The 24,977-nt window shown below is 39.8% G+C and overlaps 1 protein-coding gene across 1 annotated transcript in view; it reads right to left on the minus strand.

Moving 5' to 3' along the window:
- The window catches only part of LOC132899040 (myomesin-2-like), a 63,581-nt gene that overhangs the window by 30,981 nt on the left and 7,623 nt on the right, over positions 1-24,977 (minus strand). Inside the window, exons 6-13 of the mRNA XM_060940687.1 lie at positions 19,536-19,624; positions 19,393-19,434; positions 15,481-15,645; positions 15,175-15,336; positions 12,074-12,215; positions 11,767-11,960; positions 3,658-3,832; positions 3,434-3,555 (exon numbers count right to left, since the gene is read on the minus strand). Coding sequence (XP_060796670.1) covers positions 3,434-3,555; positions 3,658-3,832; positions 11,767-11,960; positions 12,074-12,215; positions 15,175-15,336; positions 15,481-15,645; positions 19,393-19,434; positions 19,536-19,624 — 1,091 coding nt within the window. The remainder of the gene's footprint in view (positions 1-3,433; positions 3,556-3,657; positions 3,833-11,766; positions 11,961-12,073; positions 12,216-15,174; positions 15,337-15,480; positions 15,646-19,392; positions 19,435-19,535; positions 19,625-24,977) is intronic.

Consider the following 24,977-nt stretch of genomic DNA (forward strand, 5'->3'; position numbering starts at 1 on the left):
TGTTTGCTCATTGCCTCAGAAGGCTAATGGATGATTAGAAAACCCTTGTACAATCATGTTAGCACAGCTGAAAACAGTTGAGCTCTTTAGAGAAGCTATAAAACTGACCTTCCTTTGAGCAGATTGAGTTTCTGGAGCATCACATTTGTGGGGTCGATTAAATGCTCAAAATGGCCAGGAAAATGTCTCGACTATATTTTCTATTCATTTTACAACTTATGGTGGTAAATAAAAGTGTGACTTTTCATGGAAAACACAAAATTGTCTGGGTGACCCCAAACTTTTGAATGGTAGTGTACATACAGTATATAATCCCAAACTGACACCAATAACACAACAATCCACATGAAAATATTTGCTTTACTTTCTAACTCTTTCACCACTGAAAGTTACCGGCGAGTGGCCTAGTGGTTAGTGTGCCCGCCTCTCGATCGCGAGTTCTACTCACGGTCGGGTCATACCAGAGATCATCATAAAAATAATGGTGCCTACTGGCAAGGCACGCTGCAATACAGATGCGAGTAGGGAATCAAACTCTGGTGGTTACCAGAGGACCGGCCCCCCACTGTAACCCTAGCTATGTAATATAGGCGAGAGGCCGAGGGCTAAGAAACGGAGATCAGCGCTGCCAAACATGCCATGTATGGTGCAGGAAGGATTTTGGCACCACTGAAAGACTGCTATATACACTGTACAATGTTATGTAAGAAATACCATTAACACTAAGTAACTTTATGATAAATTCAATATAAACCAGTATAGTGACACATTTGACACTGTTGGAAAATAGAGGAATTCTGCTTCAAGAATATGTAACAATAACCAGGGCTTTGAACCGGTTCAAGGAACGAAAACGAAAACCGGGAACTTTTTCTATTTCACATGGAACAGAAACGAAACCAGAAACTTTATTATTTTTTATGTTCCGGAACAGAAACGCTTATTAAAAATAATGGTAACTGGTTAAGACCGGTTTTTATTTCGTTCCTCAAAGTTTCTGTAGCCTACAAATAAAAAAGTCATTCTTCTCCTGCGCAAGTTTCTATGACCCGCTGGGGTTCACTTCCTGTGTGACGTTCGCTGACTGAATGGAGAGAGCGGGAGGGTGGACTACGGTACTATCACATCTCCACATCTTAAATAAGAGGTAAATATTGCAGTCTATCATTATTCAAAAACGTTAATTTCAAACACGATATCAATATATTTGTCCACGTTAATGAGAGGCTCGTGAACATTAAATGACGTTAACCTCTGTTAGCCTATCAATGCATAGGGCCTGACTAGCCTTTGGTAACACACTAAACGAATTATCTTTCATTTTTGGCACTTTTTCTGTTTGTGTAGATGGGAAGGCATACTGAGAATCCAAATCACCAACATTTGAAATAATAATTGTTTTGAATTATTTCTTGTCTTATTTAATGAAGGTTGTAATAGAATTAGCCTACATTTGGCTTAAGCTGGATGAGACAGAGACATAATTTTATAGCCATTTGTTAAACAGCTGGCAGGGAACGTAATTAACTGTTCCGGGAATGAAATTTTTTTGTTCTAACCGGTTCGGGAATGTCTATTTAATGGTGGAACCCAAAACCGGAAACGTTAAAATTCCGTTTCTGTTCGGAACGAACCAATAGGAAAAAAATTCTGGTTCAAAGCCCTGACAATAACAGAGGTGGACAAAGTACCCAACTTCACTACTTAAGTCAAAGTACAGATCCCACTGGTCAAATGTTACTCCGATACAAGTGAAAGTTGTACAGTCAAATTTTTACTTAAGTACTGAAGTACTTGCTTTTAAAAATACTCAAGTATTAAAAGTACATTTTCTGTCAACGCATTGTTGTATTATTGCCACAACACTTACAAAACCTAACGCTTCTGAAGCAACCGACTGGATTCACTGAATCACTTGTAGAACAAACACCTTTAAACACAGATTTCTACATTCTATTTATTTGGCAAGATTATACTAAAACATATTTCTGAAAGCACTTCAGATAAGTTAACGTTATTCATGTTAGCGTAACTCCGTTTTTACATGCTAACAGCATCCAAGTTAACTAGCTATGTGTTAATATTAGCCGTGGACAAGGCTACGGCAACTTGGTGAGTAAATCCATAGACCATCATTTGACTAACCAGACTGCATACTGTAGCTATTGCAACGTTATCGCTAGCTCTAAAGCACAGACAACTTTGTTACAAGCTTTCTCTTGGAATAAAATGTTTATATAAATCAATATGCTTCAGTAGGTTGGATGGCGAGTTTTTGTAGGCTGTGATGTGCTCCGTTTTAGGCAAATAAAGCAAACATTTAAAACGAAGCGAATCTTTAATCCTTTCAGAAAACCGAAACATGGCTTCTAGGTAAAGCCATGTGTGCGTGCGTTCCCCAGAACAACCGCCTCCTTCCATTCTGCCATCAACTGATCGTGTTAAATAACGCTGCTGAGAAATCATTAAACTTGATTTTATACAGTCTAATGACGTGACGTGACCCTAGTGATTACTGATCGGCTCTCAGTGTCACCTGCGGAAAAAAAACAATCACGTTTTAGAAAAGAAAAAAAACCCATCCACTTTCAAAGCTGCTTCATAGTAATGAGGACCTTGATAGAAATGTAGTGGAGTAAAAAGTACGATATTTGTCTTTCAAATGTAGTGAAGTTAAAGTCATAAGTTTCCAAAAAAAAAAATACTCAAGTAAAGTACAGATACTCAAAAAGTGTACTTAAGTACAGCACTCAAGTAAATGTACTTCATTACTGTCCACCTCTGAACAATAATGACAATAAACTAAACGCAGGTGTGAAATTGTAAATTACAGGTCAATTTCTTATTGATTAGCTTTAAAATAACATAATCTGGTTTAAACATTGCTTAAAAAAAACCAACCATAATAACAATTTGTATACATTAGGCATCATTTCATTAATTTCTTCTTACTTGCTACATACAGGAGTTTTTACACAGGTGTCTCTTCAATCAAATAATACAATGCGAATAAAACAAATTTATTCTAGTTTGAAATTTTAGCAAATTATATTATAAAGTATATATATTTTAAAATTCAGTACAAGGTTGCCTTTAATTAATATTCATAAGGAAATTCGTGCTTTATCCACCAATATTTCCTGAAGGAAAGATGCGTAACCCTAATTAACATAAAATAACATTGTGCTTATCTAAATTACGTTGTCAGAAATCCTAGGGAATCCGACTTCTCAAGCAATCGGCATATACAGGGGTTTCCCTACTACAGTGAGACCGGAATAATGGCCTGCTGTGTTAATGGTGACCAATACACGAGACTGGTCTGTCGTGTTGAAAGCTTCCATCTTTTCTGGACTGATATAACGGTTTTCAGTGGTGAAAGCATTACGATAAAAGTAGAATATGATCCAAAGAAATCTAGCGACATGCTTACCGAGAGCAGAATCAATGAAGAGTGGAGCGGATTCCTGAGACTCTTCACTCAGACCGCAGATATTCACTGCCTGGACACGGAATATATACGTATCACCAGGAGTCAGGCCATGGACCACAAACCTGTCCAGATACATATTTAATCTTAGTTTACTTTTCATCTAATACAGAAGCAAAACATGTCAGAAAACCAAATGTGTGTGTATAAAAAAATATATATATTACTTGGTATGCTTGTAGGGCCTGTGATTACAGGGGCTCCAAACTTTGGACCCAACCACAGAGCAATCCACATAATAGCCCATGAGGTTTTTGCCCTGTTTGGGAGGATCCCAGTACACAAATGCGGAAGTTTTGGTGTTTCTAGAAGCAATGACCTTACCCGGAGCTGATGGAACTCCTGCAGAAAACCAAATGCGAAAAATATAAATAAAATCATGAAAAAAAAAAAACTACAGCAATGCAATGTTAATATACACTTGCTTTGATATTGCGATGTTTGGGAAGATGAGTTGATCATTTGTGCTCTAATTAGTGTGCTTGCAAAAGCACACTATTGTTCTTCTTAAGTTTTATTTTTACTATTATTATTCCGTTTCACCCGTTTTTTGGATCCACTCCTCCTCCTAGGGCTTTCGAGATGGAGACACCGTTCCAATGCTGAAACATAGGGCCTGATCTGGAATGGCGTACTTGTTTTCAGCTTTTGGATTGACACGAATCACGAATCGAATTGTCCTGCTTGGACACGCTTCATCGCAGATGCACCAAACCTCATGTGATACCTCAGGCCAACTCCCCAGACACATATATGCATTCGGTTCTGACCCGCACTCATTTTTTCCTTTCTTTTCATGCCCCATTTTTTCATCCATTCACTTCCATTCATTTTTGACCAAATTGAAAATGAATGGCGTTTCGGGAAAAAAGCTTTCACTTGCCGTCAAATTTTTTAACTGAGGGACCAAACTTCAAGAGACTTCATACTGTATGATGCCTCAGGGCAAGTCTCCACACATATCCATCCCCTCATCCGAGACCTGCACTCATCTTTTTCTTGGTTTTTACACATCCTTTTTTCCCTTCATAGGCTTCCATTGATTTTTGGCCCCATTCAAATGAATGGAGTTTTGCTCAGTAACATTTCACCACATATCCACCGGTGTAGTGTGCTTGTATACAGCTTTTGGATCGCTGCACCCGTTCTGTCATCCTTGTCGTTTTTCTGTTGTTTTTCCCCATAGAAAATGAATAGGACTCATGAATCGAGTCATCCTACTCAGACACGCTCCATCGGAGATGCACCAAACTTCATGTGATACTTCAGACCAACTCGCCTGACACATTCATGCAATCGGGTCTGAACTGCACTTGTCTTTTCCTTTTTTTCCTTCTTTTTTTTCTTCTGTTCTGCTACAGCTCAGCAAGCACACTTTGCATTTTCTTTGCGAAAATGCAGTCTAGTTTGTCCCATGTTACTTGATGTTCCTTTTTTTCCAAATAAAACAAAGCAATATTATAAAGCAAACCTTTTCACATAGTGACTGCAGAAGCCTTGAGTGGCAGCTGTTGTGATTGTGACTGTGAGTATCTTAAAGGTAAGGTGTTCTCAAACTGTCAAAGGCTGACATGCTTTGTGTTTGTGTGAAGCAGAAACACACACAAGGAGACAATTCGAGCCAGTTTGAGACTGCATGATTTTAGAGGTCTTTTAGGAAGACTGCAAGTCACTCTGTACAAAATGATCCCAATAAAATCTCGGCTGAATTCCAACAAAAAAACTGTGATAAAATTACTACCTTCTGTTTACACTCAGAAACAGGCTCGCATGAACAGAAACGTTCTTCAGAATGAGCTTTAGATATTAAACCAATCGTTTATGTTCATTAGTATATTTTGGTGTTGCAGAAAGGTCACACTCTGAGATTTTAATTTTTAAAAATAGTTAGAACTTTGTCTTCGGCTGTTGCAATGAGACTAAATCAGTTGCCGATAAGACCGCCAATGTCAACTCACGATGTGCATTTTTCATCTGTGACATTAAGATCAACCCCAAAATCATCAAGTGTAAAACTGGCTTTAGCTGTAGGTGACATGACTGCATGGTTATAGTCATGATACAACTACAGTGGTGTTTGAAAGTTTGTGAAACCTTTCTGTATTTCTGCATAAATATGATCTAAAACATCATCAGATTTTCACACAAGTCCTAAAAGTAGATAAAGAGAACCCAGTTAAACAAATGAGACAAAAATATTATACTTGGTCATTTATTTATTGAGGAAAATGATCCAATATTACATATCTGTGAGTGGCAAAAGTATGTGAACCTCTAGGATTAGCAGTTAATTTGAAGGTGAAATTAGAGTCAGGTGTTTTCAATCAATGGGATGACAATCAGGTGTGAGTGGGCACCCTGTTTTATTTAAAGAACAGGGATCTATCAAAGTCTGATCTTCACAACACGTTTGTGGAAGTGTATCATGGCACGAACAAAGGAGATTTCTGAGGACCTCAGAAAAAGCATTGCTGATGCTCATCAGGCTGGAAAAGGTTACAAATCCATCTCTAAAGAGTTTGGACTCCACCAATCCACAGTCAGACAGATTGTGTATAAATGGAGGAAATTCAAGACTATTGTTACCCTCACCAGGAGTGGTCGACCAACAAAGATCACTCCAAGAGCAAGGCATGTAATAGTCGGCGAGGTCACAAAGGACCCCAGGGTAACTTCTAAGCAACTGAAGCCCTCTCTCTCACATTGGCTAATGTTAATGTTCATGAGTCCACCATCAGGAGAACACTGAACAATGATGGTGTGCATGGCAGGGTTGCAAGGAGAAAGCCACTGCTCTCCAAAAAGAACATTGCTGCTCATCAGCAGTTTGCTAAAGATCACATGGACAGGCCAGAAGGCTATTGGAAAAATGCTTTGTGGACAGATGAGACCAAAATAGAACTTTTTGGTTTAAATGAGAAGTGTTATGTTTGGAGAAACGAAAACACTGCATTCCAGCATAAGAACCTTATCCCATCTGTGAAACATGGTGGTGGTAGTATCATGGTTTGGGCCTGTTTAGCTGCATCTGGGCCAGGACGGTTTGCCATCATTGATGGAACAATGAATTCTGAATTATACCAGCAAATTCTAAAGGAAAATGTCAGGACATCTGTTCATGAACCTGTTCAGGACCTGAAGCGAGCAGTTCATGTGAGGAAACCCACCAGCATCCCAGAGTTGAAGCTGTTCTGTACGGAGGAATGGGCTAAAATTCCTCCAAGCCGGTGTGCAGGACTGATCAACAGTTACCGCAAACGTTTAGTTGCAGTTCTTGCTGCACAAGGGGGTCACACCAGATACTGAAAGCAAAGGTTCACATACTTTTGCCACTCACAGATATGTAATATTGGATCATTTTCCTCAATAAATAAATGACCAAGTATGATAGTTTTGTCTCATTTGTTTAACTGGGTTCTCTTTATCTACTTTTAGGACTTGTGTGAAAATCTGATGATGTTTTAGGTCATATTTATGCAGGAATATAGAAAATTCTAAAGGGTTCACAAACTTTCAAACATCACTGTATAGTGAGCATTGGTCCTCTTCACAACCAAAGAAAATATGTGGTGATTACATGTTCATAACCAAAACATGATGATTCATACATACCAATGTTTGGAATGCTGCCTGAAAAATATGTCATGAGACAAGTTTATCAAAGAAGCTTTTGAAGTTTAATCACAATATCTGAAACACTTGCAGTGAAAGTAGCTTCAGTATGGCTGGGTTTTTCACCTGGATAATTTTGTACATCACGAACATGTTGTACGAGTATAGTATAATCTTTCAATATACAGTAATAAAGCTTTCTCCACCCTTTAAAATAAATGTACTTTAATTTGAAAAGTTTATTACGTCTAGTCAGGACGGCGATTTTGATGAAGGAAAAGCAGCTTACCATAAGGGTCTGCCTTCTGGATGAGAGCTGAGGGTTCTGAAGGCTCGCTCGGGCCGTACTTGTTGACTGTGATAACACGGAAACGGTATGCTTTCTTGTCCTCCAGATCATAAAGAGGGTAACGTGGGGAGCGTATTTGTACGCCCGTGTTGACTCTCTGCCACAAGTTACTGTCACCCACTGACTGAGGGATAAGTACAAATTCAGCTAGGGCAAAGAGCAGGTCAGGAAAGAAAATGATTCTTGAAGGCTGTTTTGGTGGTTTATAAGACTAAAGAACTAGTATACAGTACTACAGTATTAATATGTAATAATCACTCTCTCATTTAGACCAAAAATGAATAGTCAAATATTTGTTTGCTCAACACATAATGCTAGCATCATTTATCATCATTTATTAAAGAGTTGTAAGAAGCAGCCCATTGAGACTCGTTGTGTTAGAACACTTCTTGGAGTCGCTGTTTAGTGCTTTATGGGAATCAAGTTCAACTAATTCATTGACATATCCCATTTAACAGACTGAAAATCTAAATAGCCACACACTCACACACCTTCTCAATGAGGTACCACACAGTTGCTCGTCCTCGGGGAATGGGTGGCTTCCAGCTCAGAACAATATACGTTTGATTTATTTCAGTAGCATGCACGTCTGTGGGGGGCTCCGGCAATGTAACGTACACTAGATAAGAATAGATCAGGGATTGATTTGGAAATATAACTTCAAGCGTTTTACTGTATATTTTTTCAATGATTCTTATTGGACAAGGTAAATATTTAGTTTAGATTACTACTCAATTGTATTGGGGGAAAAACTGTTAAATATATACACTGATCACCCATAACATTAAAATCACCTACTAAATATTGTCTAGGTCCCATTTGTGCCGCCAAAACAGTTCTGATCTGTCAAGCCATGGACTTCACAAGACCTCTGAAAGTGTGTTGTGGTATCTGGCACCAAGACGTTAGTCATAGCAAGCTTGGATGCACTGTATGTTTGGACAACTTTCTATCATTAACTTTTTCAACAATTTGTGCTACAGTAGCTCTTCTGTAGGATTGGACCAGACAGGCTAGCCTTCACTCCCCCAGCGTATCAAGAACCTTGGGTACCCATGGTCCTTCCTTGGACTACTTTTGGTAGGTACTAACTTCTGCATACCAAGAACAAACCACAAGATGTGCTGTTTTGGAGACACTCTGATCCAGTTTTCTAGCCATCACAATTTGGTTCTTGTCAAAGTCACTCATTTGTACATTTTTCCTGCTTCCAACACATCAACTTTGAGAACTGACTGTTCACTTGCTGCCTAATATATCCCACTCCTTAACAGGTGCCACTGTAACAAGATCAGTGTTTTTTACTTCACCAGTCAGTGGTTTTTAATGTTATAGCTGATCGGTGTACATGTGTCAAGGGTAGTAAAGAAGCCCTAGAGATTTTAGTCACTGTTGCATACCTCACCTAATTTGTCTCATTTCAGTGAATACAAAACTAATACAGTGGGGCAAAAAAGTATTTAGTCAGCCACCAATTGTGCAAGTTCTCCCACTTAAAAAGATGAGAGAGGCCTGTAATTTTCATCATAGGTACACTTCAACTATGAGAGACAGAATGGGGGGAAAGAATCCAGGAAATCACATTGTAGGATTTTTAATGAATTAATTGGTAAATTCCTCGGTAAAATAAGTATTTGGTCACCTACAAACAAGCAAGATTTCTGGCTCTCACAGACCTGTAACTTCTTCTTTAAAAGGCTCCTCTGTCCTCCACTCGTTACCTGTATTAATGGCACCTGTTTGAACTCGTTATCAGTATAAAAGACACCTGTCCACAACCTCAAACAGTCACACTCCAAACTCCACTATGGCCAAGACCAAAGAGCTATCAAAGGACACCAGAAACAAAATTGTAGACCTGCACCAGGCTGGGAAGACTGAATCTGCAATAGGTAAGCAGCTTGGTGTGAAGAAATCAACTGTGGGAGCAATTATTAGAAAATGGAAGGCATATAAGACCACTGATAATCTCCCTCGATCTGGGGCTCCACGCAAGATCTCACCCCATGGGGTCAAAATGATCACAAGAACGGTGATCAAAAATCCCAGAACCACACAGGGGGACCTAGTGAATGACCTGCAAAGAGCTGGGACCAAAGTAACAAAGGCTACCATCAGTAACACACTACGCCACCAGGGACTCAAATCCTGCAGTGCCAGACGTGTCCCCCTGCTTAAGCCAGTACATGTCCAGGCCCGTCTGAAGTTTGCTAGAGAGCATTTGGATGATCCAGAAGAGGATTGGGAGAATGTCATATGGTCAGATGAAACCAAAATAGAACTTTTTGGTAAAAACTCAACTTGTCGTGTTTGGAGGAGAAAGAATGCTGAGTTGCATCCAAAGAACACCATACCTACTGTGAAGCATGGGGGTGGAAACATCATGCTTTGGGGCTGTTTTTCTGCAAAGGGACCAGGACGACTGATCCGTGTAAAGGAAAGAATGAATGGGGCCATGTATTGTGAGATTTTGAATGAAAACCTCCTTCCATCAGCAAGGGCATTGAAGATGAAACGTGGCTGGGTCTTTCAGCATGACAATGATCCCAAACACACCGCCCGGGCAACGAAGGAGTGGCTTCGTAAGAAGCATTTCAAGGTCCTGGAGTGGCCTAGCCAGTCTCCAGATCTCAACCCCATAGAAAATCTTTGGAGGGAGTTGAAAGTCCGTGTTGCCCAGCGACAGCCCCAAAACATCACTGCTCGAGAGGAGATCTGCATGGAGGAATGGGCCAAAATACCAGCAACAGTGTGTGAAAACCTTGTGAAGACTTATAGAAAACGTTTGACCTCTGTCATTGCCAACAAAGGGTATATAACAAAGTATTGAGATGAACTTTTGTTATTGACCAAATACTTATTTTCCACCATAATTTGCAAATAAATTCTTTAAAAATCAGACAATGTGATTTTCTGGATTTTTTTTTCTTATTCTGTCTCTCATAGTTGAGGTATACCTATGATGAAAATTACAGGCCTCTCTCATCTTTTTAAGTGGGAGAACTTGCACAATTGGTGGCTGACTAAATACTTTTTTGCCCCACTGTACAAAGGCACTATTCAAAATATCAATAAATAGATTTTACTAATTAGCAATTTCTAATTAACCGATTAAAGCAAAAGCCACCGAACATTTACCTTGTCATAAATTTTTATGACATTTAAAAATCTAAATCTCGCCAAACATATTAGCTAGATGATTGCACTCAGTTTTAGGAAAGCACTGCTTGTGAGGATGAACGTGTCCGTGAGCTGGTGTAAGACTTGCGGGGAATGTTAATGACAGTTAAATCTGAGGTTTAGTTGTGAAATGAATAAATTAATTGTGAGTCAATGAATTGAAAATTTAAGTTCTTATTGCAAAACCATCAGACCAGCCCAAACCTACTGATGTATGAAAAAGTACTACGGTAACATAGTCGGTCTATTAATAGAAAAAAAAACCCTCTTCAAATGCTTCTTTGATAAATAGGATATTATTAGGAATAAATAACCTTATATCTAATGGTTCGTGTAGTGGTCATGGATTCAGTGAAATGACGCATACAATATTTGACCACATTGTATGCAAACTTGACAGTAAGAATGTATTTCACCATCATCATCATCATGGTGTCATATTAATTATGTTCAGTAATATGGGATTCATAAACGCATGTAGAATATTTTACCCACCAATCTTCAGTGACTCAGGTCATAATTACAATAGGTACTGACTGCTCTTTATGCTGCGTGGATGAAATTTTCTATGTTAAGATGACTCGTTTAAAACAGTGTGATATAATGGACTCAGTATTGATAGATGTGCACACAGTTTAGTCGATGAAAAAAGTACAATTATACAATATTAGGGTTTTTTTAAGGTATTAAAAACATGGCATCAGTGTTTGAAATGAGTTAGTGGATATCACTAGCATATCATAAAGGTACCTCCTTGTAGTTCTTCCTGTCGAATTGCAATATCATACTTCCCATCAATTCGAATCACTGTTGTGACAATAAAGATAACGTAATATTTCCGGAGTTTCATCTATCCAGGAAGCTAATTTCTACATATTCGAATCATCTTACATATTTAATCATAAACACAAATATAATACAGCTTATAATATTATGGCGTGTCACAGTATTGTGTTTTTATCCCTTCATCAAATGAGGATTTGGTATCTACCAACGACTCATGCCTCTGTTAATCAGAGACAATTCTATTGGAGTCTCCAGACCACACATTCCTTTGCTCCAGTCCTTCCCTAACACGCTGAATAGATTGTGAGTAGATCAAAACTCTGCTGGATCGCTGAGTAAATCAGGCTACCTTCCACATCACTTTCTACATCAGCAGCAGTGACTCCAGAGGACATCCTGGAGGGCAGGCTGATGCCTGCGCTGTTCACAGCCCGAACTCGGAAGTGATAGGACTCCCCCTCGGTGAGTTCATGCACAGGAAGCTTGCACAATTTCACAGGGGTGCTGTTGCACTGGACCCAGTCTTTCGTTCCGGATTTGCGTCTAGTGAGGATAATGGGAAATGGCATATTAAAAATAAATAAATAAATAGATAATATCATACGTATAGCAGTAGCTTGTATTGACTTGCCACCAATGACACACAATGTGCTAACCTGTCCACAAAGTAACCAGTGATGGGTGACTCATGAGTGGTGTTGGGAGGCTTCCAGGAGACGAGGACATAATCCTTATTGGCATCAGAGACTGTGACGTCCATGGGAGCTCCTGGAGCTCCAGCTACTGTGGGTGGAGCATCTGTATAGACAAACAGAAAAAAAAACCTATCGAAAACATATTCTCCTTAAATGCTAATTACGTATAAATAGCCTTCTCTCTAATGGTTCATGTAGTGGTCATGGATTCAGTGAAATAATGCATGAAATTTTACCACAAATGTATAAACATAGTTAACCTTTTGATGCAAAACATGGGTCAAAAGTGACCCGGCTGAGTTTTTATCTTCTATATCTCATCTCATCTCATTATCTCTAGCCGCTTTATCCTTCTACAGGGTCGCAGGCAAGCTGGAGCCTATCCCAGCTGACTATGGGCGAAAGGCGGGGTACACCCTGGACAAGTCGCCAGGTCATCACAGGGCTGACACATAGACACAGACAACCATTCACACTCACATTCACACCTACGGTCAATTTAGAGTCACCAGTTAACCTGATCTGCATGTCTTTGGACTGTGGGGGAAACCGGAGCACCCGGAGGAAACCCACGGGGAGAACATGCAAACTCCGCACAGAAAGGCCCTCGCCGGCCACGGGGCTCGAACCCAGGACCTTCTTGCTGTGAGGCGACAGCGCTAACCACTACACCACCGTGCCGCCCATCTTCTTCTATATCTTTGCAATAAATGAATTCCATCATTCAGTATTCAAGGTATTCCTCAATTAACTTGTTTTTGATCATCATACATCCTTATTTTATTTTTTCCTTTCTTACTTTTTGAATAAAAACCCTTTTTGTATCACTAATGCACAACATGGGTCAAAAACGACCTGCATTCATTTTCCAGGTTATTTCATGTATGGCTGAGTGTTTCTATGATATACTTTTTAAATAAATTCATTTTGTCATTTACTTTTCCAAATATGCAGTAAATATATTGTTTTTGTTTAGCACAAATCATCATTTTTATTTTTCCTTTCTTAAGTTATGAACAAGCACAGCTTTTGTAATTCTACATCAAGTTTACACACATGGGTCAGAACCGACCTGCATGCATTTACTCCAGCGTTTGGTGGGAACTGTGAATTGTGCTTGTGTCAGACATTTCACAGCTCAGCACAGCGCCCTTTGCCCATCTAATACATGGAAGTAATGTTTTTCAATTGTTCTAACATTACCTTAGAAAAAAACTGATTATGTTTAGGTTCCCTTGAGAGTGAGTAGATTGCTTGTCAGAAAGTTACAAGTAATTACTATTAGCTACCGAGCTGTTGACATATTCTACTTTAGTTAGCTAATTTTATTGTAGTTGGCTTAGCTAACGACATAGTTAATAAATAAATAACTGGCCCCATTCACTGCTAAAGTAATTACTTGAAACAAATTATTATTATAGTATTAAGACATTTAATTTTAAATTACACTTGGATAACTCATGTGTAGTAATATAAAAAGTATTTTTGTTCATAAAGTAGGAAAGAAAAAATTAAATTAATGATTTGTGGTAATTAAAAACAAGATATTTAAAGAATACTTGGAATATTCAATCATAAAATAAATTGATTTCAAAAGATAGAGCAAAGAAAAACTCAGTCAGCATGAAATAACCTGGAAAATGAATGCGGGTCATTTTTGACCCATGTTGTGCCTTAGAAGGGGTGTGCATATGTTTTGCATCAAAGGGTTAATGGCGATACGATGAGAGCATACTGGATATTAGCAATGATGATAAGCTAATGATATACTAAATACAACCCCAATTCCAAAAAAGTTGGGACGCTGTGTAAACTGGAAATTAAAACAGAATGCGATAATTTGCAAATCTTGTAAACCCTACATTTCATTGAAAATAGTACAAAGACAACGGATCAAATGTTGGAACTGAGAAATTTCATTGTTTTTTGAAAAATATATGCTCATTTTGAATTTGATGTCAGCAACACTTTTCAGAAAAGTTGGAACAGGGGCATGTTTACCACTGTGTTGCATCACCTCTACTTTTAACAACACTCTGTAAATGTTTGGGAACTGAAGAGAACGATTGCTGTAGTTTTGAAAGAAAAAATGTTGTCCCATTCTTGCCTGATATACAATTTTAGTTGCTCAACAGTTCGTGGTCTCCTTTGTCGTATTTTGCGCTTCATAATGCACCATATGTTTTAAATGGGAGACAGGTCTGAACTGTAGGCAGGCCAGTTTAGCACCCGGACTCTTCTAATAAGTGTTGAAGTATTTCTAGACCTATAACAGTCATCTAATTTCGAAGACACTTTACAAAACCTGGATTTCAATATCACCAATTAGTGGATCTTACGTATTTTCTTTGCTTCAAGGTTCTGTTTACATTTTTTTTGCCCCAAAGCAGCCAAGTATTAACTGCTCTTTTAAAAGGTTTTGGTGACTAATTAACTCCTACCTCAATCATGATTTACTAAAATAATGACTGATTTGAATTTTAACATGCTTCCTTCCTTCCTGAAATAGGAGTGCAACTAGTGCTACCTAGAAATCAAATCAACAAAAATGATTGTTGTACATCTCATCTCTCATCTCATTATCTGTAGCCGCTTTATCCTGTTCTACAGGGTCGCAGGCAAGCTGGAGCCTATCCCAGCTGACTACGGGCGAAAGGCGGGGTACACCCTGGACAAGTCGCCAGGTCATCGCAGGGCTGACACATAGACACAGACAACCATTCACACTCACATCTACGGTCAATATAGAGTCACCAGTTAACCTAACCTGCATGTCTTTGGACTGTGGGGGAAACCGGAGCACCCGGAGGAAACCCACGCGGACACGGGGAGAACATGCAAACTCCGCACAGAAAGGCCCTCGCCGGCCACGGGGCTCGAACCCAGACCTTGCTGTGAGGCAACAGCGCTAACCACTACACCACCGTACCGCCCCATTGTTGTTGTACATATAATTAAAAAACACTTTCAAACATTTTGCTTATCTTCTAAATATACAACGCATTCATTATTTATAAGAGCCTTGAGTGGTAATGCAGAAAAAGTGCACATCTGTAACAAACCCTTGACAAACAGGTAGGCGCTGTGCTCAGTGGTTCCTTTCTTGGTCCAGATGCGCAGAGTGTACAGACCCTCATCATCCTTGTTCAGGTGAGGAAGAGTCAGCTTGGCAACCCCCCCACCAACATGCATCTCAGCCCATCGAGATGGCATCAGTAGAGTATCTAGATGTGCATGCACACACCCATTAAAGCAAGGCAGAACCTCACTACAGATTTGAAGGATATTTATATTACAGGCACATAGAAGAAAATAAAACAGATTTGAGCAAGTTCAACATGAACTAGCACAAAGAGTTAGCCGCTTACCATCTCTATACCACATAACCTCTGGTGGCAGATTAGGAAGGTCAGGCACCACCACCATGTTCGCCACCAGAGTCAACGACTCGCCCTCTGTGCCAAATGTCACTCCAAATCTATCGAACAGGGACACTTCAAGCTTGCTACGCTGGATAGAAGAAGGCAAGGGTGCTACAGGGGATTAAACATAATATACAATGTAAGATTTCAGCTTTACTATGTGCAGTGCTTGGCAAATTGCTTGAATACACTTCATCTGCAAAATTGTAGTTGTCAGAGATGTTACTTGCAAAAAGTTCTTTAGTCAGAAATTAATAATCATGGCATTTGCTATAGGCATACACTGCTTTATTATTTCCTGGAAAAGCATTGCAGAACACTATTTGTCCCAAAAATTCATTTGCTAGCTCCCAAGAACATTTCTAGGTCTATTTTAACATGGCTTACAAAAAAGTAAATGCTATTATTCATTTCCTGCACATATTACTTTGGTTAAATATATTACACATTAATTTTCCTCCACACTGTGTCACATTGTATTGTATGTCAGTATTGGAGTACATGTACAGTTGTGCTCAGAAGTTTACATACAGTGGCATGAATGTCATCTTGGATATGAATGTCATGCCAATATTTGGGCTTTCAGTCATTTCTCTGAACTGTTCTTTTTCTGTGGCAGAATGATTGTACAGCATACATCTTTAATTAAAAAAAAACACACTAGAATTTGGTACACAAGTTTTCATTTTCTTTGGGTTTTCTGAAATCAACACAGGGTCAAAAATATACACACAGGGTCAAAAATTTACATACACTCACTTAGATTATTAATTCAGAGGTGCTGAAACTTCCAAAATGTCTCTTATCTTGCCAAGGCCGAGGTCTCTTAACTTCCTGTTGGTGATCATGATTGACTACAGCTGGTAGCTTCTCTGTGCCTTCATTAAAAGGGTTTGTTTACAGCACTCATTGGATTGACCAACACACAGTAAAATGGGAAAGTCCAAGGAGCTCAGTGCAGATCTGAGAAAGAGGATTGCAGATATACACAACTCTGGAATGTCTCTTGGAGCCATTTCTAAACAACTGCAAATCCCAAGAGCATGGTAAACATAAATGTTTGGTCAAGGTGAATCTTGCGAAGAGATATTTTACCCAAATATTAGGTGTGCTGTATGTATATTTTTGACCCTGTATGTATAATTTTGACCCTGTGGTGATTTCAGAAAACCCAAAGAAAATTAAAACTTGTGCTCCAAATTGTCGTTTTTTTTAATTAAAGCTGTGTGCTGTACAATCATTCTGCCATAGAAAAAGAACAGTTCAAAGAAATGACTGAAAGCCCAAATATTGCCATGACATTCATATCCGAGATGACATTCATGTCATTGTATGTAAACTTCTGACCACAACTGTAAATGAGAACAGTATCGGACCGATACCCAAACCTAGTATCTGTATCAATGCATCTCTAAGAAGACCTCATTTAAAGGTGCTGACTGCAAAGTCATCTGAAATTTAAAATTGTTTTGTATTGTGCATGGCATCTTCCTCTGTCTCACAAGAACAATATCATGTGGATGAGATGTGATCATTTTGATCTGCTGAGGGTCGTTTTTCTTTCTTTTCATTTTGGGACCGTTTTCCTTCCTCTTGAGATAAACAGTACGGCTCTACAGAAACAGGAAACAGTCGAATGCGCGAGAGAAGCGAGAGTGCTAGCTAGAATGATTTAGTTATCTGTCCAGAAAAATGACGTCATCTAACCTTGCTCTATCTTGCAGTTGCACTCCCTAGGCAGGCTTTCCTTTTCTTTTTTGCTGGCTTTTAGATGGCGGGAGAGCAAAGTCCGCCGTGTTTGCCCACGCCAACTTGTTTTGGTTAAAAGTAGCTCAAACACACCCCACGGTGGTCACGTGATATTGTTGCTCGCTTGCTTCGGCAATCTCCAGGATCGTAAAATCTGGGACGCATTTTATCTCAGCAAAACATTTACAGTGGTGCTAAAAAGTTTGTGAACCCTTTAGAATTTTCTATATTTCTACATAAAGATGACCTAAAACATCATCAGATTTTCACACAAGTCCTAAAAATAGATAAAGACAACCCAGTTAAACAAATGAGACAAAAATATTATACTTGCTCATTTATTTATTGAGGAAAATGATCCAACATTACATGTCTGTGAGTGGCAAAAGTATGTGAACCTTTGCTTTCAGTATCTGGTGTGACCCCCTTGTGCAGCAATAACTGCAACTAAATGTTTGTGGTAACTGTTGATCAGTCCTGCACACCGGCTTGGAGGAATTTTAGCCCGTTCTTCCGTACAGAACAGCTTCAACTCTGGGATGTTGGTGGGTTTCCTCACATGAACTGCTCGCTTCAGGTCCTTCCACAACATTTTGATTGAATTAACCTCAGGACTTTGACTTGGCCATTCCAAAACATTAACTTTATTCTTCTTTAACCATTCTTTGGTAGAACGACTTGTGTGCTTAGGGTCGTTGTCTTGCTGCATGACCCGCCTTCTCTTGAGATTCAGTTCATGGACAGATGTCCTGACATTTTCCTTTAGAATTCACTGGTATAATTCAGAATTCATTGTTCCATCAATGATGGCAAGCTGTCCTGGCCCAGATGCAGCAAAACAGGCACAAACCATGATACTACCACCATCATGTTTCACAGATGGGATAAGGTTCTTATGCTGGAATGCAGGGTTTTCCTTTCTCCAAACATAACGCTTCTCATTTAAGCCAAAAAGTTCTATTTTGGCCTCATCTGTCCACAAAACATTTTTCCAGTAGCCTGGCTTGTCCATGTGATCTTTAGCAAACTGCAGATGAGCAGCAATGTTCTTTTTGGAGAGCTGTGGCTTTCTCCTTGCAACCCTGCCATGCACACCATTGTTGTTCAGTGTTCTCCTGATGGTGGACTCATGAACATTAACATTAGCCAATGTGAGAGAGGCTTTCAGTTGCTTAGAAGTTACCCTGGGGACTTTTGTGACCTCGCCGACTATCACACACCTTGCTCTTGGAGTGATCTTTGTTGGTCGACCACTCCTGGGGAGGGTAACAATGGTCTTGAATTTCCTCCATTTGTACACAATCTGTCTGACTGTGGATTGGTGGAGTCCAAACTCTTTAGAGATGGTTTTGTAACCTTTTCCAGCCTGATGAGCATCAACAACGCTTTTTCTAAGGTCCTCAGAAATCTCCTTTGTTCATGCCATGATACACTTCCACAAACATGTGTTGTGAAGATCAGATTTTGATAGATTCCTGTTCTGTAAATAAAACAGGGTGCCCACTCACACCTGATTGTCATCCCACTGATTGAAAACACCTGACTCTAATTTCACCTTCAAATTAACTGCTAATCCTAGAGGTTCACATACTTTTGCCACTCAGAGATATGTAATATTGGATCATTTTCCTCAATAAATAAATGACCAAGTATAACATTTTTGTCTCGTTTGTTTAACTGGGTTCTCTTTATCTACTTTTAGGACTTGTGTGAAAATCTGATGATGTTTTAGGTCATCTTTATGCAGAAATATAAAAAATTCGAAAGGGTTCACAAACTTTCAAGCACCACTGTATACATAGGATACATGGTGTGTGCAGCAGCGAAACATCAGGAAACTCCAACAGCAATAGACAGAGAACATTTTGCCCAGAATTCAATTTTGCAATCCGAACCTTTAAATCAATTGGGAATAAATATAGATGGCAAGGCATTAGATGTTTACCAGGCCCTTTGTTTGTTAGAGTAAAACCTAGCATCGGCTGTAAACAAAGCATATTTTCCATGACTTATCTAGACCAGGATGTCACAGGATGACAGAGGATGTTATTCGTAGCTAATGATCTCAAGAGGGCTCTTCAGATCTGGGTGTTAGCCAGAACCTCTCACCTTGGCCTGGGAGATAAGAGCTCTCTGCGGCCCCAGATGGTCCTGCACAAAATAACAACAAACCTGTTGGTAAAAGTACTACAGACACAAAAAAATGACACAAGGACAAGAGGTTAAAAGGGGCGAAGTGAAGAAAACCTTACTTCTCACACAGACTGTGGCCTTAGAGATGCCCTTTCCCTGAGAGCTGGTAGCCACAGCGCTGTACACAGCAGAATCAGCTATTGTGCATCTAAAAGGGAAATGTTGAATGGCTATTACATGAAGCAACGATTTACAAACATAGGATCTCATTTCATTATCTCTAGCCGCTTCATCCTGTTCTACAGGGTCACAGGCGAGCTGGAGCCTATCCCAGCTGACTACGGGCGAAAGGCGGGGTACACCCTGGACAAGTCGCCAGGTCATCACAGGGCTGACACATAGACACAGACAACCATTCACACCTACGGTCAATTTAGAGTCACCAGTTAACCTAACCTGCATGTCTTTGGACTGTGGGGGAAACCGGAGCACCCGGAGGAAACCCACGCGGACACGGGGAGAACATGCAAACTCCGCACAGAAAGGCCCTCGCCGGCCCCGGGGCTCGAACCCGGACCTCCTTGCTGTGAGGCGACAGCGCTAACCACTACACCACCATGCCGCCCCCAAACATAGGATATATCAACCAATATTGAATAAAAGTGTTGAATAAAAGACTCAGTCTTTCACTGTCAGTTTATTTAAAAATACAGTGCACACATTTAGTATGCTACTTAAGTAGAGGTGTAATGATCCACTCCGGTCATGAATTGATTCGATTCGATTCATGATGCCGGTTTTACAATTTCGCTTCAATTCATATTCTCAGAATATTTTTAACAAAATTTGAATGAAGAAAAAGTATCACTGAAAAGACTCCTGTTTTATTTCTGAATCATAAACAATGCACAAGAATGCATTTTTCTTTGTATGAAACGATATAAAATCAAAAACCGCTACAATCAGAGGTTTAATATTGTAAACAAATACACTACGGATTCAATATATTTAAAAAATAAATAAATAAATACATTCATTAATTTTGTTTGAATAAACAAAGTATCTGAGCTCGGAACTTTGAAAATTATCGACTGAAACCCAATGAGCTCCGCAGCAGAAATAGAGCTCCAAAGTCGGCTAAAGTGACCGGTTTCCATGGTCCTTGGTGCTGTTTGTAAACTACTGAAGAGCTCTTTTTAACTGTTTTAACATGGCCGTGTAACTGTATTACGAATATAGTGTATTGGTCAATGCAATCTGGAGCTATTTGGGTATCAGACTTCACACAAGTGCACATGATCTCGTAGGCTTGCATTGTATAGCGCTATTAACACTACACATTGTCACAAAGCAGCTTTACAGAAATCCAGATGTAGATTTATATTTAGAGCTATAACGAACAAGCCAGATGCTACAGTGGTAAGGAAAAACTCTCGGAGACACTGAGAGGAACCAGACGCAAAAGGAAATCCATCCCCTTTTTGGGTGACCCATCGTCACTCTTCCACAAATATCAAGGTTAGATTATTTACTGAAAACAAGATAAGACGTAGCCATAAACTGTTTTTAAGAAGCGCAATCTTTGGGACCATCTACACCAATAATAAAAAGATAAAGCTGTAAAACCGACAGTCTGTAATATTCGCTAAAATGCCAAATTGTCTATTTAAGTTGTTCTACAGGCAGCTGATAACATACAGCACCTCTATTCAGCAAGTTTGCAAAGGACAAAATCAAACAGGTGAAAGAAATTCCTTCTATAATCCATACAACTTTTTAATAATCTCAGTAATCTCCTACAGTGTTCATGTACTATCGCCTAGGTGCAAGGGTACAGCACGATACAGAACATGATCCCCTACAGTTAGAGCACACTGGACTGGGAGAGAGATCTTAAAAATGCAGTGCTGGTCTTAAAGGAGAGGCCAGGGTGTGAGAATAGAAAGAAGAAATGTGACCTTCAGTCTGCGCTGCCTATTTTAAAGTGTCTCAGCTGTCTCGGCACCAAAAACGAACGGTTTCCTTGATCACCAGGCAACTCTTCCTCCATTTTTAAGTCGCTGGTGTAGTTTTGGAAAGATTGAGGGAAATAATTCTTAAGAAAAATAGCTTTTTGAAACTGAGAGCGCATTGGCTTGATGGGTGACATTGGCAGAGAGAGTCTCACTACTGTAACTTTGGAGTGGATGGGACTCAGATGTCAGGCATTCCAGCATTAAATGACACACAGCTCAGCAGTAAGGAACGAACAGCTGAGGTGTCTTGTAGATGAGGGAAGGTCCAATCTGAGACCAAATAGGAAACTTTCACTGTGACAGGGAGGCCATTCACTCTCTCTGGCTAAAGCAGAGTGTGAGTGTGAGTTAGAGTAAACGCACTTTGATAGCTTGTTCTGAAGGTCCAGTCTTTTCTTGGGATCAATTCTACACATGCCATAGCCAAGATTTTTGCAATAGCCAGGATGTTGGAGTTTGTGAGTTTGATGGAAGTCTTGAAAAAAAATTTTTGCATTTATATTTATGCCATTTAAAAGACATGACTTAGATTTATTTCATTTATACAACTGAGCAGTTGAGGGTTAAGGGCCTTGCTCAAGGGCCCAGCAGTAGCAGCTTGGTGGTGCTGGGATTTGAACTCATGATCAAAAGTCCAATTTTAAACCACTGACCTACTGTACCACCACCAGGTTTTGAAATAGCAAACTATTTCTCGACATTTTTACTCATTTCAAGCGTCAAATTTTCATATTCTGTTGGCAGGTAGTTTGGTTTCTACGCTTAAACGCTTAAAGTTAAACAAAATTATTTGTCAGTAGAATTAGTGAATTTTAAGCTTGAAATAATATTTTACTTGGTTACATACATACATACAGTTCTGGTCAGAAGTTTACATACAGTGACATGAATGTCATCTTGGATATGAATGTCATGGCAATATTTGGGCTTTCAGTCATTTCTTTGAACTGTTCTTTTTCTGTGGCAGAATGATTGTACAGCATACAGCTTTAATTAAAAAACACTAGAATTTGCACAAGTTTTAATTTTCTTTGGATTTTCTGAAATCAACACAGGGTCAAAATTATACATACAGCACACCTAATATTTGGGTAAAATGTCTCTTTGTAAGATTCACTTTGACCAAATATTTTTGTTTACCATGAACAAGCTACTGGCAGAATTCTGATTGGATATTTCACGACTCTTCATGGTAGAATTGGTAGAGTTCAATTAAATTTTTTTCTTCTTGGCACGGATGACTTGGGCGGCATGGTGGTGTAGTGGTTAGCGTTGCCGCCTCACAGCAAGAAGGTCCGGGTTCGAGCCCTGTAGCCGGCGAGGGCCTTTCTGTGCGGAGTTTGCATGTTCTCCCCGTGTCCGCGTGGGTTTCCTCCGGGTGCTCCGGTTTCCCCCACAGTCCAAAGACATGCAGGTTAGGTTAACTGGTGACTCTAAATTGACCGTAGATGTGAATGTGAGTGTGAATGGTTGTCTGTGTCTATGTGTCAGCCCTGTGATGACCTGGCGACTTGTCCAGGGTGTACCCCGCCTTTCGCCCGTAGTCAGCTGGGATAGGCTCCAGCTTGCCTGCAGCCCTGTAGAACAGGATAAAGCGGCTAGAGATAATGAGATGAGATGGACTCGACTTATAAACACAGTCCATATATTTTCAATAGGGTTGAAGTCAGGACTTGTTTTAAGCTTAATGTTGGCCTGCTTTATCCTCCACAACCAGCTCTGATGCGTGTTTGGGTTCATTGTCCTGTTACAAGTCTCAAGTCGTGTTCAAGTTTCTGATGGTTTATGCTGAAGAATTCTGAGGTAGTCCTCCTTCTTCATTATTCCATGCACTTTGTGCAATGAACCAGTTCCACTGGCAGCAAAACAGCCCCAGAGCATGATGATCCTACCACCACCACCAGCTGGTACAGTGTCCCTCTGTACATGGTGGTCATTGTGGCCAAACAACACAATCTTTGTCTCATCTGACCATACAGCTTTCCTCCGGAAGGCTTTTTCTTTGTCCGTGTGGTCAGCTTCAAACTTTCGTTAAGCTTGAAGGTGTCAATTTTGGAGCAGGGGATTATTTCTTGGATAGCAGCCTCTTAGTCCATGGTGATCTGAACTGTAGACAGTGATCCATCAGCTTCCAGTTCATGGCAGGGCTGTGCCATGGTGGTTCCCAGGTTGTTCCTGACCATCCAAACCAATTTCCTTTCAGCTGAGGGTGACAGTTTGAGTTTTCTTGAAGCAAAGTGGTTTGGCAAAGTGACTACACCTCACAATAACTTGGATACAATTGTCTGAACTGATCTTGGAATTTGCATTTGTTTAGAAATGGCTCCAAGAGACATTCCAGAGTTGTGTATATCTGCGATCCTCTTTCTCAGATCTGCACTGAGCTCCTTGGACTTTCCCATTTTACTGTGTGTTGGTCAATCCAATGAGTGCTGTAAACAAACCCTTTTAATGAAGGCACAGAGAAGCTACCAGCTGTAGTCAATCATGATCACTAACAGGAAGTTAAGAGACCTTGGCCTTGGCAAGATAAGAGACATTTTGGAAGTTTCACCACCTCTGAATTAATAATCTAAGTGAGCATATGTAAATTTTTGACCCTGTGTGTATATTTTTGACCCTGTGTTGATTTCAGAAAACCCAAAGAAAATGAAAACTTGTGCACCAAATTCTAGTGGTTTTTTTTTTAATTAAAGCTGTATCCTGTACAATCATTCTGCCACAGAAAAAGAACAGTTCAAAGAAATTACTGAAAGCCCAAATATTGCCATGACATTCATATCCAAGATGGCATTCATGTCACTGTATGTAAACTTCTGACTACAACTGTACATACCCCATGATTGTTGGCACCCCTTGTAAAGATCAGTAAAAAAGGGTTAGAAAAAAATTCCACCTTTTGGTGAAGTCGCTTCATCTCACACTGGAAAAAATGAGAAAAATCCAACCTTTAATTGAAATTAAATTTATTCTGAGAAAAACAAATCCCTCATCAAGAAATAATTATTTTCAACAAAAACACACTTGCCACTATTATCGTCACCCCTGCATTTAATACTTTGTACAGCCTCCTTTGCAGTAAATCAGCACGGAGTCTCTCCTATAACATTTTATAAGGTTGGAGATACAGAGCAGGGCATCACAGCCCATTCCTCTTTACACAATCTCTCCATCATCCAGGGTCCTTGACCCTCTCTTGTGCTCGCTCCTCTTCAGCTCAACCCACAGGGTTTCACTGGGGTTCAGCTCAGCGGACTGAGATGTTCATGACAGAAGCTTGATTCTGTGCTCAGTGAACCATTTGGGTGTTGATTTGGACATCAGATCATTGTCCTGCTGGAAGATCCAATGACGACCCAGTTTTAGTTTCCTGGCAGAGAAGCCAGATTGTGATTTAAAATGTCCTGGGATTTCATGGAGTCCATGATGCCATGGACCCTAACAAGGTTTCCAGGTTCTTTGGAGGAAAAACAGTCCCAAAACCTCACAGAACCTCCACCTTATTTTACAGTTGGGATTGGATTCTTTTCATTATAGCCATCTTTC

This window comes from Neoarius graeffei, chromosome 15 (genome assembly GCF_027579695.1).
Source record: "Neoarius graeffei isolate fNeoGra1 chromosome 15, fNeoGra1.pri, whole genome shotgun sequence".
In the NCBI taxonomy this organism is placed as follows: Eukaryota; Metazoa; Chordata; class Actinopteri; order Siluriformes; family Ariidae; genus Neoarius; species Neoarius graeffei.